The sequence below is a fragment of the Lagopus muta genome, chromosome 6 (assembly GCF_023343835.1).
Source record: "Lagopus muta isolate bLagMut1 chromosome 6, bLagMut1 primary, whole genome shotgun sequence".
Taxonomy (NCBI): Eukaryota; Metazoa; Chordata; class Aves; order Galliformes; family Phasianidae; genus Lagopus; species Lagopus muta.
Window position 1 is genome coordinate 6,606,798 of NC_064438.1, and position 17,810 is coordinate 6,624,607.

At 54.1% G+C, this 17,810-nt stretch overlaps 1 protein-coding gene across 4 annotated transcripts in view; it reads right to left on the reverse strand.

The window, feature by feature from the left end:
* MYRF (myelin regulatory factor) overlaps positions 1 to 17,810 on the reverse strand; it is a 39,254-nt gene that overhangs the window by 19,455 nt on the left and 1,989 nt on the right. For 2 of the 4 annotated variants that reach the window (XM_048949555.1, XM_048949554.1), the window contains exons 2-7: positions 7,126 to 7,213; positions 6,404 to 6,739; positions 3,767 to 3,828; positions 1,109 to 1,397; positions 712 to 884; positions 263 to 386 (exon numbers count right to left, since the gene is read on the reverse strand). In XM_048949555.1, the coding sequence (XP_048805512.1) occupies positions 263 to 386; positions 712 to 884; positions 1,109 to 1,397; positions 3,767 to 3,828; positions 6,404 to 6,739; positions 7,126 to 7,213 (1,072 nt within the window). Of the gene's footprint in view, positions 1 to 262; positions 387 to 711; positions 885 to 1,108; positions 1,398 to 3,766; positions 3,829 to 5,044; positions 5,425 to 6,403; positions 6,740 to 7,125; positions 7,214 to 17,810 lie in introns of those variants that run through there. The other 2 variants (XM_048949556.1, XM_048949557.1) reach the window with 2 other exon arrangements.

Consider the following 17,810-nt stretch of genomic DNA (forward strand, 5'->3'; position numbering starts at 1 on the left):
CTGAACTGTTGAATCCTGCAGAACCAGACCCATTCCTTAATCCCCCACCGTTCACTCAGAAATGCAGAGAAACCTTCCCAAAGACCTTCCCAATGGCAAAGGTGCGGCAGGGAGAGTGTCTCCACCACAGAGCAGGCAAGAAGAGTTCAGCAGGCGTTAAAAGGCAAGGCAGGTCCAACACTTTGGATCTCCCGAACCTCAGCACTTGAATGGAAAGTCCATTGAATGAAAGGTTGGATGTGATTCTGGAGGAATTACTCACAGTTCTTTATAGTTGGCATCATAGAGAGTTGCCCACTTGTTTTGCTGATGTGGCTGCCACTTTATAGACTGGTAGTTGGGGTCTAGGTAGGAGCCATTCAAGCTGTCATTATCCTGAATAAGGCCTGCAGAGGGAGAAAGACATGTTTCAGACACCCCAAAGAGGCCCTGCCAAGTCCAACCTAGTGGGTGGCAACCCCGTCCATGGCAGGAGATTGGAACTAGACAATCTTTGAGGTCCCTTCATACTATGATTCGATAATTCTATGATGCAGCATTCAGTTGGGTACAAGCATAAGGGAGCAAGTTGTCTCCTGACTGCCAGGGCATGGCAGTGGCACAAGGTCTGGAGTCTGACCTGCTCCTGGGAACTCACACACTCACCCCCAGCACTGCCAGGTTTGCATGCTGGGCAGGGATTAAAGGGATGAGGGGCTGAAAACCACATACCTGGAGAGAGAGGTCCTGGCTGGTGCCAAGGAGGCGTGGGAACTCTTTCGGGGTTGAGTGGCACAGACCCCATGCCTGGCTCCTGCTTTATCAGCCCGTTGAGCATCTGTGCACTAAGGGTGTTTGGGGGTGACTCGGAATGCTTCCTTTTCTTGGCAGGGTGCACCGGGAGGCTGTGGGATAACGGGGAGGTGACAATCCTGCAACATCACCACCTTCTGCCTCACCTACCCACGGTGAGTTCTGTGCCAGGCGTGCACTGAGCCACATCTCAGTTTCCCCTCATGTCCCCACCATCCAGCTTTGAGTGTCCCCCCTGGGTAACTCCCACCTCAACACCTCCCCAGAATCCCCCCAAACCCAAATCACGCCAAATCCCAATGTCCAGCAGCCTTACTCTGCTCCGTGCTGCTGGAGAAGCTGGTGCAGCATCTGTGACTGCTGAGCGTGGTGGAGGTCAGCTGGTGCTATGCCCTGCCCCATGCCATAGGGTGGCATCAGGGGCTCAGCCTTCATGTACAGGTCCCGCTGCAGGCCAGGGTAGTGCGGGTGGGAAGGAGGGGGCACAGCTTGCAGGTGGGGGGGAGGAGGAGGAGGAGGTGGTGGCGGCGGAGGATGCTCCAGGCGAGATGGGGGAATTACATGGCACATGTTCTCTGGGGTCATGGTCCGAAGGAGGTGAGGATCTTGAAGAGCAGAGAAAGAGGAACGCCTGTGAGACCACCGTGAGGTCTAAGCTTCAGCTCCAAGCCCAGCCATGAGGAATTCCCTGTGAGCGCTCCTCTGCCATCAGAACTGAGCTTCACTAACTCAAAGGGCACACAGGTTCTCAGGCTGAGGGAAAACAGGGAAGATTACAACCACTCCTGGAATTTCCTAAAGCGCAGGTACCCTAATGTTCCGTAGTGAAAACCTGGCTTTAAGGAATTCTGTCTGGTATCAGCTCTGCAATTCCCTTCAAAGGGAAGAAGCATCAGGCAGAAAGCTAGGATGAGAGGTGACGGCCTCAAGCTGTGCCAGGGGAGGGTCAGGCTGGATATTAGGAAAAATGTCTTTGCAAAGAGTGGCATAGCACTGGCACAGTCTGCCCAGGGGGTGGGAGAGTCACTGTCCCTGGAGGCATTCAAGAACCATGGAGAGTGGCACTGAGGGTCAGTGGGCACAGTGGGGATGGGTTGAGAGTTGGACTTGATGGCCTTAAGAGGTCTCTTCCAATCTCTTCCAACCCTGGTGATTTGATGAACATGCCTGCATCACCGAGGAACTACATGGATCAAGAAAGAGCGGTGGGATGACAGGTCCGACAGAGGGGCCTGTCCAAAGCCTGTGCCTGGAAACAGAGCCAGAAGGTGACTGTGACCTCCACATTTAAATAAACAAAAACAAGCATTCAAATGATCCCACCTTCCTCCTCCTCTCTGTGGAATGGGATACTAAAGAAATGCCATGCTTGGGATTGATTTGACTACACTGCCATCAAAATAAATGCTGGTGGAGAGGCATGCAAATTCTCTGCAGCTGCCTAGGCTCCAGCTCAACACCAGCTCAATGTGTGGCAATGCCAGTGCACAGCAGAGGGCTTCAGCTCAAACCAAAACACTCCTGGAATCTGGACTCATATATTTACTATAGAAACCAAAGACATTGGTACAAAAGTTGATGCAAGGCAAGACTCGAGCAAGTTCCTCTCAGATGGAGCAGAAAATCACAGAATCATAGAATGGCTTTGGTTGGAAGGGACCTCAAGGATGAGTCAATGTTGGCACCATTTCAGCAGCTTATTTTTATGTGTTGTAGAAACGAATGGGCATGTGCCATATGCTATGTGAGTGGAAAGCAAAGATTGGAGTCTGGCGAACTGCACTGATCTTCTCCACCAGCTTCTCCATCCTCTCTGCATCCCAAAACAAACAGTGGGAAGAGGAGAAACTTTCCACCTGGGACACGTTTCTCTGGCAAAATCACACCGTTCTACAGTCTAAATGAATAAATGTAGTGATCAAATGAGGATCTGAAGGCAAGCTTCCCAAGCACCCTTGGACAACAAGCACAAGCAGACTCAGGGCTGCTTCAGGGCTTGCAGAGCAGCCCTCGTGCCTTGCCCTGCAGAGCACTGAGAGGAATGGGTTTTCTCAACATCCCCAGTGCATGTGCTGCATGTAGGGCCCTGAAGAGCTCCCTGCTGCCTCCTCTCCTCCCTAAGCAGAGTGCTGGAAGCGCATTGGAGCAGCTCTCCCCTCGGTGAGCAACTCGGCCTCTTTGTTATATTTAAGGAAGGGGCAGGAGGAATTCCAGGGATTTTTTTTTTAGCAAGATAAACAGAACTCTTGACCTCTTCCATCAAAAAAAAAAAAAAGAGTAAGTGCTGTTCCTGGTGAGGAATGGTTGGAGCTTGGGAAAGAGGGTGCTGCTGGCGAGGGGGAAGGGAGCCCAGGACAACCTTCCCTCCTCACCAAGGAGTTTCTCCAGCAAAGCACAGCGAAGGTCAGCACAACACGAGGTGGCTCCCCAGCAGGGAGCCGGGGGGCTGGCAGTGGCCGTGGGTGGGACAGGCTCTCTCACCTTTGGCAGGGGGAGCCCCAGGTCAGAAGGCGGGGGGGGGGGGGCATGGAAGGAACTTACTGCTGAATGGAAGGCTCATCTTGGTCTCCCCGAACCGGGTTCCATTTCAGGGACGTTCTCCTTGCCTTTGGCTCACTCTGGGCACAGGGCAGCACAGGGAGGCTCCGGTTGCCACATCCCACCCTCCCAGGGACGAGCCATGCTGCCGATCGCTCCCCGTGTGAGTGGGTTCACATCTCTCCTTCCCTCCCGTTCCCTCTCTTGCTCGCTCTCCCCCCTTGCAAAGACCAGCAGGAGAACAATAGGCGACAGTCCAGGGATATTTACTAACTGATAATCTCCCCACGTATTGCAGCCGCCTGTTTTCTCCCGTCTGATAAAGACTGCAGAGCCAACCACTTTCATGGAACAAAGAGGGGGAGGATGTTGGGCTTGGGGTTTTCCTTATTACATATATTATTCCCCCCTCCCTCTCTCTCCTTAAAGCACTTACCAGTCACCTGCTGAGGTGAGTAGGCTTCTGATCCAGAGTCAGGGGGAGAGTCGGGTAAAGTGCTGCAGAGAAAACAGAAGGGAAGGTCATTGTAAAGCAGCTTCCAGCAATGGGATCAACTGGTCTAGTTGGAGCAATGCGTGGTCCCACAAGATGCCCATCAACCTGAGTACCTCCAGTGACCACATGGCGACTACATTGCTCTCACCATTCCCTGCAGCCCACACTTTGGCAGCACGGAGAGGTATTTTGCTGACCTGCCTATGAGGCTTCCCCACCGGCTCAGCAGCTTTGAGTCGAACAGAAAGACATTCATTCCCCCAAGACCTTGTGCTTCACCATGGAGAAATGGGGCATTCTAGGGAAGCTGAAAGCACAACCTGGGAAGCCCATGGGCTGCACTCTGCCGTGCGACCTGTACAAACCTGAGCACCACCACAGCTGCCAGCTGTATCACTCTACCTCTGCTCCAATGGCACCAGGGGCAAGATTCGGTCCTAACTGCAAAATGCAACTGAATTGGGCACTCAGCTGCACAACCAGGCTACGGGATAGCAACCACAGAGAGAGTGCCACCTTTGCTTCCTTCCTTACTGGGCTCTTCAGCCATTCCCAAAGCCCCTCCTTGGAAATCCACTGGAACCAACACTTCCTTCTCTTTCTCCCAGCCCCTCCTCACCAGACATATCTTCAGGCCAGGGTAAATCTTCCACTGTCCTGGTACACAAGAGAACGATTTGCTCATGTCAGACTCTGGTTCTTCTCTAGTAATATTTTGCAGGAGATTATATGCATGGAAAGGATCGAGGCTCTGCTGCCAGCTAGACTGAGGAGGGGTCACCTCAAGCCAAAGCTGCAGCAGGGGTGGGCAGGAAGATTGTGGCTCTAGAGAAAGCATTTGCAGTGTGCTCTACCCCTGTGCAAATCACCAGCAGTGGGGTATCCAGGGAGGTATCTTGTCTGCCTGCTTGTATCCACTGCCTTGGCAATCCCTACCATGTTCCAGCAGCACAGCACTCTGCAAAGCCTGCTCCTGCTATAACAAATCGACCAGAGACAATTCAGGGACAACTGAAGCAGAAAGATGGGTGCTACGCAGGGAGGTCATGCAGGCACGCCCAGCCCATGGATAGGGTTTGTGGGCGTTCGACACTGAGACTGCTTCTGCCACGGAATGAGTCCTTCTGGGATGCTGAAGAAATGCTGTGAGCAAAGCTAACCTCGTTCATTTCACCCAAACAAGGCCTCCATCTCCAGCAGCCAGCACTTGCTACGAACCCTGCTTCCACTGTATGCAGTGACCACCCAGTGGAGTCCAGCCATGAAGCCACATCCCAGGCCAAGGATCCACCACAGACAAAGCAGCACATATTCCCAGGCAAATGCTTCGATCACCGCCATGACAGCCCCAAATGATGACATGAGCTCTCCCCTCAGCTACAGCAGTTCCTGATGCTTCCTTGATGGATTTGTTGTTCTCCTGCAAGTCAAGATGATGAAGCCAGCAGACAGGTAATCAGACCTGGACTATGAATGGAGGAGGGCTATGATCCTACCCATGACTTCTCACATCCTGGAGAACGCCAGAGGCACGCAGAAGAAAGGGATGCCACAGAAGAGCATCCCAGCCTGCTTTTGGCATGGCTTCCCCTAGGACTCATGTCTCCACTGCAACTTCCTAGTCTGCGAATAAAATAAGGGCAGATTTTATTTAGGTTGTCACACTCTGGAAGATCTTTTCCAGTTCATCCAAGCTGAAGTCATCCCAGTGGAGCTACATTACAGATCCAATTATTCCTCCTGCAAGCTGGACTGAGCACGGGAAGCACCACGCCGTACTTGCTGGCGACACTAGAGGGCAGAAAGCAGAGGAAGAAAAGCCAGAGAGGGCTTCGTAGAGATGAGCAGCAGTTCTGGGGTCCTCCTGGTCACCACATCCCTTACATCCATCATCTGCTGGAGAAGGCCCACAGCTCGGCTGCACTCTCTGTGTGGTGCTCCCTGTCAAGGCTGCCACGTTGCTGTGCCCTCCCAGCCCACCAGCGCCGTTTCCCTCATCATTTCTCCTCCCAGTTGTCCAGTTGAGTCCTTTGGCAATGCTAAGACTCGATTATCATCTTCCCCTTCACTGGGGCTGCATCCAGAGCCAGTTATGAAGGGAAATAACTTCAGCTCAGACACCATATCTTTCTTCTCTTCAGTATCTAAAACATCAGGCCAAGAGAAATGCGTTTTTTTGCCCAACTTAGCTAACATCTTCCCCTGGGATTGGGAACGTCCTGGAAACTAAGTTTGGTCTTATTCAGACTTATTCTGCATCTCTTCCTTCTTGAGAAGGACGATACTCCGTCCTGCCACACACGTGGAGATGTGCATCTGTCATCTGTCTCCCTGTATATGCATGGGATGTCACTGATCCTCTCCAAATCAGCACACACAGGCAAGACCAAAACTGAACAACTCTTCAGAAAACTTGTGACAAAGCATCTCCCTGTGAAGCCAGGGCTTAACACTGGCTGACACGGCCAGCAGTTAAGGCACTATGGGACAAGCCACCTCTACCCTCCAGGCCCCACCAGCCTGGAGGATTGCTGGCCTCACCTTGTGCCCTTGTCCTGCCACCCCAACCCCACTTACCCAGGTGCGTAGGAGGCCTTGGGCTCCGATTTGATTGGAGGGACCATGCTGTTTAGGCAGTGGCCACCGAGGTAGCCCTTGGGCACCGCCATGCCATTGTTGTTATTGCAGTTGAGGTGAGCACCATAGCTGGGTCCGCAAGGGTTGGCCAGGAGAGGACCGTGATGGATCGGGATCTGGCTGCCCGGGGGAGGAAGGTGGAGGGAACCACTGGAAGCAGGGTTGTTCACATGCCCAGCACTGCCGACGGAACTGGGAAGAGGCGCGCTGATGGTGGCTGAGCTGGAGGGCTGGGGGTGTGCACAGCCAGATGAAGCAGAGATGTCAGGGAAACAGCTGAGAGAGAGAAGGTGATAACCTCAGCTGCGAGACAGGTAGGTGGCACTTTCCACCCGCTACCCAGCCCTTCAGCAACACAGACGGTGCTCTGGGACACCCAGAGGAGGAGTGAAACAGCCAGCATTGTGGTGGCACCAGCAGGAGTGCATAGGTTGGTCACTTGGATCAGTGGGAATGATGCAATCCCAAAGGGTGAAAAATCCACCTGCAGGGATGTAAAGGCCAGAAGTGCCCAGGAAACCAACCTCCTATAGGGGAGGACTCTAGCAGGGACAGTGGAACATACAGGGCACAGTGACTTGAAGATTCCTCGCACTGCAGAGCTTCTCCACAGAAAACAACAGCAAGTACAGCTCCTGCTGAGGAGCAAGGGAACCACTTACATATCTGGTGAGTCCTCCTTGCTGATGTACTCCTCCAGGATGCTGGTGTCGATGTTAGATGGCTCCAGAGCTCCATTAATGTCATGGCCTGCGAGGACAGAGGAGACGGAAGCAAAAGCTGTGAGAAGGACATGAAAGGCAAAGGCGCTGCAGAGCAGAAATGCCACCGAAGACCTTCGCAGAGCCAAAACCAAGATGAGAAGATCAGCAGGTCCCGCAGTTTGAGGACCGTTGGTCCATAGCCATCTGCATCCCAGAGCAAAATCAGACAGCGCGGAGGCCAGGCGAGCAGCGGGTTTCCCTCTGCCTTCTCCTGAGGCCTCCTCCTCCCCTCTCCTGCCCTGGGGAAGCTGGGCTGGGTTTTGTTGACAGAAAGTGCTTTCTTTATCTGTCTCTCTCAAGTGGGAGTCCGCAGCTCTCAGGGGCTGCTGCCAGCCCTCGGTGCCAAAGACACTGCCAAGAAAGTGGAAGAGGAGACTTGGCCCCGATAAGGAAGAGGGCCCTTCCCAAGAGGCCCAAAGCTTGAGGGCCAGCCCTCGCCCCCCACAGGCTGTGTGCTGGGGGAAGGTCAACCGACGAACCGCGAAAAACCCCACCTGGGTTCTGGCCCACACCGGCCAATTGCAGCACTCTCCTCCGCAAATCCCTTTCATAGTAAAGACGGGCAAATTGGCAGAAATAAATCCAGCCAGGAATTCTGCCAAGCGGACAGGGTTTGTGCATGGACAGGGGAATCTCTCCCTTGGTAATGAGGGGGAATGATCCCGGGGATCTGCTCGCAGGAGGACATCCAGCCCTTGGGGCACTGCGGGCAGGAGGAGGTGATCCTGTCCCCTGTAAATTCTGTGGCTGCAACCATGCCGTTGTCCTGCTGCAAGCTATGGTTGGCTGGGAGAGCTCAGCGTGGGTGCTGTGTCCCCCGCAATGATCCTTCACCCTGCCCCCAGCCCCTCACTACCAAGGCACCTCTTCTGCACTCTCTCCATCACCTCACCATCTGCCAACAAAACCGAGCTACAAAACATCTGGCAACCACTGGCCACAAAAGCTATTGGAAGACGTGTCTTCATCCCAAGTTCTGGGCTGGGGACCTATGTTTTCAAAAGAGTGGTAGTGCGTTGGCACAGGATGCCCAGGGGGTGGTGGAGTCACCGTCTCCAGAGGTGTTACGTGAACGTGGCACTGAGGGACGTGGTCAGTGGGCACGGTGAGGTAGGCTTGTTAATGGGCATGGTGAGGTAGGTCGGAGTTGGACTTTGAACTTTTCCCATTCTTAATGATTCTACGATTCCAAGAAACCAAAAAGGCACTTGACCAATTTTGTTGCCTTTCCCCAAGCTATTGAGCGTGTCCAGGAAAAAGCCTCAAGATACCTGACCCCAACAGGTTTCCCTTCCATCTCCAAACCCCAGCAGCTTCTCCACAGTGCAAGGGGAGCCCAGGACCTACCCAGAAAGGACAGGAAGCCCTCCAGAGACAGCAGCACTGCTGGGCTCTCCTTTTTTTTTCTGCTGCCTTCTCTTAAAAGTCACCTTTGGAAGTGCTCAGCAGAGACTTAGGCATGGGGTGTGATAAGAAATGTGATGCAGGAGCTGCGTCAGCTGTGCTGCCTCAGTAATGGCAAGGCTGGGTCCAGCTGCGCACGTGCAATGGGAAGGGCTGCCCACTGAAAATGTAGGGCTGTCCCCAGCTTGAGGACACAGGGACAGGGAACGTCCCACCATGGCTCCCCTGCATGCCGGGCTCTTACTGAAAGCCAGCTTAGGTGATTAATTAAAAGTTAATGCTTCTCCACTGAGTCACGAGCTCCTAACGACACTAATAACAGTCCCTCCTCTTCCGAGGTGGGATTAGGAGGGAGCAGGAAGTAGCTCAACACCCACATGGCACTAGAGCTTTCGTCACCTGCCTCCCCTCTCTGACGTCCCCTCAGCCCCAGGCAGCACGCTGACCTCCCTGGAGGGGCTCCTTGGGTCAAACAACCTTCCATTTCACCCCTCCTTCAGCTAGTGCTGCCGCAAAGGAGCTCCCAAACCTGCCAGCACCCTTTGCCCTGCCTTACCCTTAGCCCCCTCCTCACAACAGCACCAAGGAGGCCCTGAAGGCAAACTCTGCCACAAGAAGCAGATGCTAAACCCACAGCACCCTCCTCACGAGCAGGGCAGAGGCCCCATATGTGCGAGAATGTCAGGAATCCCAATGTTTGGACTTGTTTTCTCTGCCTTCCCCAAACCTCCAAACACGACCGCCATCCAAGCAGAGCTACTTGCTGCCTTGCTCCGACGGCACGGGGCTGCTGGCACAGCTCTCCTGGTGATATCAATCCCTGTCCCCTTTCCAGGTGCTCCATCGCAGCCCATTTCCCATCAGAGATGGGCACTGAAAGAGTTAAAGGCATCTGGCCCCTGCAAGTCATCATATTTACAGGTCTAAGAGATTAAACCCAGAATTTACCTCGAGTGATAGGCTGATAAGTTTATGGTATTTCTATTTATAACAGTCCCTCCCCCCCAATTCTTGCTCTGTTGCCTGTCTTCTAATCACCTATAATCCTGCCTGGGTCTCCTGGGGGTGGAAGGAAGGGAGAGAGAGGAGGAACTTCATTCTGGGATCCACTAACAAGAACCAGATGTGGGAACCTGGAGATGATGAGGTCAACCATCTCCCCAGGCTGGGGAACACCAGTGGGGGGGAAGAAGAGACGAGGTTGTGCCAAGCCACGCACGGATGCATGGTGCGTCCCCATACCTACGCACCAGAGACTGAATTTTTGTGCTTGGTTTCAGAGACCCATTTTAGGGGGTGCTGGTTTGAATGAGAAATGAAGCATTCTGCTCCAAAAGCAGGACTGGAGATGAATAAAGAGCCACAGCGAGTACCTGCCTCATGGTAGCATGGATGGTGGCATCCCTCTGCCATCTTGGCCCTACCTGCTCCCCAGTCCGAGTGCTCTGGGCAAGAAACCTGTGATGGTGCTGGAAGTCTGAGTGTTCCTCCTCAGCACGCTGCTGACAAAGCCACCGCCAAGCAGGGAGGATGTGGTAGAAGTCTCCAGGAGCCATGCAGTGAGATGGCACCCACAGGTTGCACAACTGGCAGCCCATTGCCACACTGGCACATTCCCAGGGCCCCACGGGCTCCACATCCCTTTCAGCTTCCTCCTGTGTTTATTCTTCTGCCCCAGAGGATTGGCTGCTGGCTGGGCTGCGAGCACAAGGAATCTGGGCCACAGCATGCTAACCAAACACCATCTAAGCTCAGGAGCTGCAGGTTTGGGATCACTTCTCCCCAGCTGGGAACAGCAGCCTCCTATGCCTCGGGATGGGATGCAGTGAGGGTGAGAGAACACAGCAGTCCTATCACTGCTCAGAGCCCTGGGGACAGCAGGATGCTGTCTTGCACAGGGGGACGATCTGCCCTTTGCTCCACAGTCCCAACTCTGTGGGTGCAAAGGAGGAACACATCTCCTCTGGCAGGGGGGAATGCAACCCCGCAGCCCTCGCCTCCCCTCACATCCCAGCCCAGCATTCCTCCTCAATTAATGCTCTTTATTACCTGACTGTAACAATAACCAGTCCCTCCTGGCAGAAGTGGCTCTTGTAACCTGAGTGGGACGCCAAGACAGACCTCTCCCCCATCTCCCCTGGAGCACTTCTAGGACCACCCCAGAGCAAAGCCCTGAGGCACAGAGGAGCCCCTCCTGGAGCTGTGGGGTTAGCCCCTCTTTTGATCCTCTTCAGCCTCCCAGGACAGCCTGCTGGGGTCTGCATGGGTTGCCAAAGGGAGAAACCAACGGTGCCAACCCAGCAGCTCTATAACTATATAGCTAACATACATGGGGTTACTCCCTCCTGCATGCTCTCACCAGGTGGTTTCAGGTGCATTAAGACACCTTTCTGCTCACACACACAGTACATGCCCCACATGCCCCTCACCACCATGAAGGCAGGACTGCTGCAATCAACGCAGAGTTACGGCCATCTCATTTTCAAGGACATCACCTACCCTGTAGAAGCCACAGAGCAGCTCTTCCCGTACAGAAGAGGTGGGGTTTAACCAAGACACCAGATCCTGGTACTGGAGGATGAGCTGCAGGGTTCCCAGTGGCCAGAAGGTCCCTGGAGCAACAACCGGGCTCGACCAACAGCAAAACACCGTGCCAGTGCCATGCATGACACATTGCCACCGAACCATTGCCATCCTCCAGCCCAACACCAAAAGTCAGCAGAATCCCCACACCTCCACCCTCCTACCGAGCCCCCTTTTCTCCTTCTGGCCTGTCCACTTTCTCCTCTCTCCCTCTCCCAGCCCAACCCACGTGTCCCCAGCTCCTGTCTGCCCTCGTCCCTTCTTTCCCAAGCCACTGCTCCCCCAGAGCCCTGGGGCTGCCCACCCTGGTCTCGGCCTCTCCTCCGTCCTTGCCAGCTGTGAACATCGGCTTGGATAGAGCCATTGTCTTTTGGGCATCGGGGCCGAGGAGGAGGGGGGGAAGGTGTGAGAGGGGACACAGTGGAGCGTTTGTGCGCGTCCGCGCTGCCGTCAATGCCCTGCTTGTCCATTCATGCACTAAGATGGCAGAAACAGCAGCACCCACACAAGTGTCGCCATTTGGTGGGGTCCAAGGTGCCCGCCCAGGGGGCACATTGCCCTGTTTGTTTGGGGAACGGCAGAGCCACCAGATAATGCCTGTATCTCCCTGCCTGGACCGAGGGTGGCGGTGAGGATGGCAGGAGTGGAGAAGGTCCCTCTGTAAGCCCCGTGTCTGGGAATAAGGCAGCAGGGAGAGGCTTCCAGCCTTCACTGAGCACCCCAGGGTGACCACAGCGACACTGCCCCTGCTGCAGGGCCACCAGTGCTGGGGCCTTTTGGCTCCCATAGAGGCTGTAGGGCCACTGTGCACACGTGGGGCTTGGAGATGCGTGCCAGCCTTGTGCAAAGCAATCCTTAGGCATGAGGCTTAATGATCAGACAGCAACAGAACACAAACCTAGAGGCAGCCAAGCAACGCCTGGAACACTACGTCCAGATCAGGCATCTTGTTCCTCCCTTCTTGTTGGGAGGCAACAAGGTCCCTCCTGTCCAGCCTGGACAGCCTCCAGAAGAGGCCAAACGCACGAAGGCTGAGCTATTTATCTAGATGGGACATTTTCCAGGGCCTGGGGAGGGCCATCACTATTTCTGAGCACCCAATATCAATCTCTTGCAAGTGGGAGTGCTGGGATATCGATGCTTGGCGTTGGTTCAGGATTGGCTCATGAGCTGATGCGTCCTGCTTTGAGTTCTCTTTAGTAGTGAAGGGTATGGAGATGCATAATAAAACGCACTGTTTGCTCATTCTGACCAGCCGTGAGCTGCCTCCTGCACTGGAACATAGCTCCTGCACCAGGGATTTAGCAAACAGCTCCCAGACAATACACAACAGATACCGAGCGTGCTGCTTGGATCCCGTGCCCCCTGCAGGCTGGCTGTGCTCTGGGTCTCACGTCAACACAGCAAAGGAGGAACAGTTTTAAACAAAAAGAAGAGAGATTTAGGAGGAAATTCTTTACCCAGAGACCGGTGAGGCCCTGGTGCAGGCTAACCAGAGAAGCTGTGGATGCCCCATCTCTGCAGATGCCCAAGGCCAAGCTGGAGGGTGTCCTGGGCAGCCTCAGCTAGTGGCGAACAACCAGCCCACGGCAGGGACTGGGGCTGAGGGGGCTCTGAGATACCTTCCAACCCAACCATTCTGTGGTTCTACGATCTTTAAGGACCCCTCCAACCCAACCACAAGCATGCTCACTTGCAGCTCCAGCTCCTGCCAGGGAATGCAGCAAACAACACAGCCTCTTGCCAGTGCTGTGAAAAACAGTCGTTATGAGGGAAGAGCAGGAAGCAAGGAAGCAACAGGAACTGTGTGAGCCATTAGATCAATGACAAAACCCGTCTGAGAGCCTTCTGAACAGGCCAGCACAAGGCCACTTGCTCCCAGCTCGCCCTGCTCCCCATTTGGGAGGCAACGCTCAGCCTCGCTGCTCTCCTCAAAGCCCAACCTGAATGCTCCCTTTTCTTTTTTTTTAAATCCCCATTCATGTCAAGGCCTAAATAGTGTGAGGATTTCACAGCTGGGCCGTTCTCTCAGCTTCTAGCCACAACTCCTCCAGCGCTGACTGCCATCAACCTGACGTTATCTGCCTCCTGGGACCTCCCAGTGCATTTCCTTTAACACCGAATGACCTTATTAGAAACTTCTTCCCGTTTCTTGCCGTAGCTCCCCAGTCCTCCCAAGGAAGCACTGTTGGCTGAATTCACCCAAAGCAGACAATTCTGCAACTCCAACAACCACAAACTGCCCAGGGATGGGGAGCTCCATCTCCCTGCCTCCACCAGCTGCAAAGGGAGCACTGCTGTCCAACGCGCCACCGCCTCCATCCCAGGGCTTCCACACTTATGGAAAACCCACAGCCATCTCCGCTGGGGATCCATACAGGCCCCTCTCCCAGAGCTCCGAGCCTAGAGTTGGCTTCAGGCAGAGCCCATCTCCAGAAGCCTGCCTCTTAAAGCTCATGTGCTTCAAGTAAAAAAGCCCTATAAAACTTCGCTACTACTCCCCTACAAGAGCTAACTGAAAGCATTCCAGTCTGCATATTATAGGCTGGATTTCTGTTAGTGAAAAGTAGAGCCCTCGCGATGAGACACTGCTCTGCACCAGTGGTGGTGGTACCGTTTGCTAACCCTTCTGGTTCACTGGTACCATTCCCAGCTCTTCCACAGGCAGACTTGGCTTGGATGAAACACTGCAGGTTCTGGACAGCCCAGTGGTACCATCAGCTACTTATTTGTGCCTTGGATGAGCTATGGAAAGCTCCTGCCCTGGAGTTCCCCGTTCCGCAGGTCCCCACGTTGCTGTGCCTCGTGTCCCTTCAGCCCCCCAACACTGACAATGAAAGAAGTTCTGAAACACCATTCATCACCTTTCTCCTGTGTTTTCCACTGTGATGCACATGAAAACTCACCCCTGTCCAACTCTCCGTGCCAGCAGCCTTTCCAAAGGCTGAACTGAAACAGGAGGGAAGGCAGACAGACAGACCCTCGTTGTGCCCACCCAGAGCTCCTCACTGACCTCGGGGTTTGATCCAAACGGGACCTCAGCATGGAGAGGGCTGCTTCTGTCCTTCTGCAGAGCTGAGCATCCATCAGATTATCAGCAAGCAGCCAACTGTGCAATGGCTTGGTGGCTCTTACAGTGCCCTTTTGAAGCCTCTGCTTTGCTTTAAGCAGGTGTTTCATTTCCAATAAAGTCAAAGCTGTGCTTTTTAGGGCTTTATTGTATCAATGTCCATAACTGTTACTTGTCATAACAGAAGAGATAAGCCAAGATCGAGCTGACTGATAAACTGTTTGGTTTCCTGTTTGTTTGGACTTCCAGCAGATAGCTGTAATCAGCACAACGGACTGAAAGTCATCAGTGAGAGCTGTTTATTAATAAGCATCGTCTGGCACACATTCTAACTTTCACTACCCTCTCCCAAAAACTGGAGACAATAACAGCTAGACCATGGCATATGAGTAATGAGAGCAGTGGAAGACAACTTGATAGACGACTTGATAGAGCAATGGGGATGAGGAAGCAGAAAGAGTGGGAAGAAAGGAAAGGCGAACACAGGTTAAGTCCAGAGAGGCTGTTTATAAGGGTGGATAGTGATAGGACAAGCGGGAATGGTTTTAAACTGAGACAGGGGAGGTTTAGGTTAGATATTAGGAGGAGGTTTTTCACACAGAGGGTGGTGACACACTGGAACAGGCTGCCCAAGGAGGCTGTGGATGCCCCATCCCTGCAGGCATTCAAGGCCAGGCTGGATGTGGCTCTGGGCAGCCTGGCCTGCTGGTTGGTGACCCTGCACACAGCAGGGGGTTGGAACTGGATGATCATTGTGGTCCTTTTCAACCCAGGCCATCCTATGATTCTATGAAACACAACCCACTGGCATCAAAACAGACAAAGTTCAGAAAGATAAGAAGGAAGAGAGTGTACCCATGAAGCCTGATGTGGGAGCCAACAGGTAGCCAAGTGTGGTGCCACAGCCACCCGGCCTCTAAGAGCACCCCTATTCCCTCCTCTGGGCTCTGCACCTCCACTGTACCTGACAGCCTCATCTCCCCCTGCCCACAGCTCTAAGGTCAGCCTGGAAAACTCCAGAAGGTTCTCTCTACTGAAGGTTGCTACCCTATGAGCTGGAGCCTGGAAGAGGCATCCGGCCAGCTCCATCCCAAAAGCCACCAGCCCATTCCTGTTTGTGCCTCCAGCTGCTCCCCCGTCCTCTGGCGACGCACACACTGGTTAATCATTCCTCAGGCACCTTTAGCTTACTGGGGTTCTTATCAGAGAGCACAAAGTCCAAGCCCCAACCAGCAGCACGGCTGCAGGGAGACAAGGGGCTTCCCAACAAGCCGTGCCGCTGCAGTACCAGGCAGGGATGCAGTGCAGGGACCTGCCTCATGCACCCGTGCGCGCCCCAGGGCAGTGCCCAGCTCCCTGCAGCACTCACCGTGCACACTTTGATCAGTGGAGACTTTCACCACTTCACATACGCTGGAGAGCTTTGTTCTTCCAAGGGAGCATTTCCCTTGGACAAACCCTGCTTTGCTTCCTTACCTTGCGAGAAGTCTTGATCCCTATGAAGAAGCCAAAGCCGCACTTGGCCCTGCTACCCAAAACCATGGACGGGCAGGTGGTGGCTTTTGGAGAAGTTGGTGGTGCAGGCTGGGGACAAAAGCTTTCTCCTCTGGGCTCCTCAGCCCTTTGGACCTCCCCAGAAGGCCCATGCGTTGGCAAGCGATTCCCAAGCACGAGCCCAGCACCAAGTCCTGCTTTGTGTCTCAGGGAGCATACAGTTCAACCTCCTGGCCAGGATCCACAGCCACACACCCTACTCACATCAACAAGTCCCTGAGGCCACGTGACAACTCCCACCTTCACATCTTCTCTCCAGAAGACCCAAGCCACTCACTGCTGCCTTCTCGCACTTTTGTGTGTGTACCAGACACAGAAATGCCTCCACGAGGCTCCTGGCCTTGGCCACCTTTGGGATCACTGCACCACATCCAGGGGTCAGCACCACAGCTGCCTGCCCTCACATCACACCAACAGCAGCACCTCTTCGGCCCAGCAGGATCCTCCATCCCACCCCAGCGGGGCACCCTCTGGGCCAGCATCTCTTTCTGATACCTGTTGCAGGCAGCAGTCAGCAGGATCTCTGAGTCACCAGCAGCCTGATCGCATCTCTCCAAGGCTCCATGGCACCTTTCCCTGCCTCATGGCTGGTCCCTGCATGGGCATCAGCTCCCCACACACCAACATCAATCTGAGCATGGACAAAGTACCTCTCGCCGTCCCTGACACAGCTTCCATGGGCGCACGAGGCTCTGAATCACAAGCCACCCCTTATTAGATGTCTTAGAGATCCACCCTCCTATGAGTAGCTTCTCTGTCCCCACATCCCCTGTTCTTTTCCCAGCCAGGAGAAAGCAGGTTTGGGGGAAGCTGAGGAAAGAAGGCAGGACGCAGAGAAGAACCAGTGTGGTTACGAGGGCAAGGATGAGTGCTGTGGCTGAAGGCTCTTGGACATCCTCCTGCTACTCCTGGATGGAGCAACTCCCTCCACCAAGGAATGCTACCCGGAGCGGGCAGTGGGATCAGAAAAAAAAGAGACAGAGAGGGCAGTGAGGAGGGGAAGCTGAGCTGTGGGGAGATGGAGAGGGACCTGTACTGTTACCTGCTCGGATCCAGTGCATCCTGAGCATGGTGAGAGCAGACATCAAATCCCCGCTGCGTCCCTGCTCTCACCCTCTGTCATTTTGCTGCTTGTCCAGCGTGCAGGACTGCTGATTGCCAGTTTTTCTATTCCTCTGGGGTAGAGTGGGAGGGCCAGGGAGTACACAGCTGCTACACTCTGGGATTTGGGTCTGCGAGGGGATTACGAGGAGGGATGGTCATGTGTTTGTGCTGTACCAGGTTCCCCAGGACGACTCTGTCACGGGCTCACTCTGCTCAGCAAGGAGCCCCACACAAAGCCTCTTTCCTTCCCCGCTGCTCAAGCCCACCCCACAGAGATGGTGACACCGCAAGGCCACCTCTGCCCTGAGCCGTGGCCCCACATGCAGCACCACAGCAATGCATGGCAAAGCTTACAGCCACGAATGCACTCAGGGCATGCACAGGCTGGGCAGGTAGAACAGTCAGTATGAAATCCATCTGCACCCCAAAAAATATTTTTCTGTATGCCTCAAAGGAAACCAGACACTCTGATCCTCTGTAATTGCACTGCTACCTCAAGACCAAGTGTTTCAAAAAAAATTGTACAATCATAGAATGGTCGGGTTGGAAGGGACCTTAAAGATCACAGAGCCATAGAATGGTCGGGTTGGAAGGGATCTTAAAGATCACAGAGCCATAGAATGGTCGGGTTGGAAGGGACCTTAAAGATCACAGAGCCATAGAATGGTCAGGTTGGAAGGGACCTTAAAGATCACAGAGCCATAGAATGGTCGGGTTGGAAGGGATCTTAAAGATCACAGAATGATAGAACCGTGGCTGGCTGCCCCCCAGCAGCTCAGGCTGCTCAGGGTGCCATCCAGCCTGGCCTTGGGCACCTCCAGGGATGGGGAATCCACAGCTTCTCAGGGCATCCTGTGCCAAAGCCTTA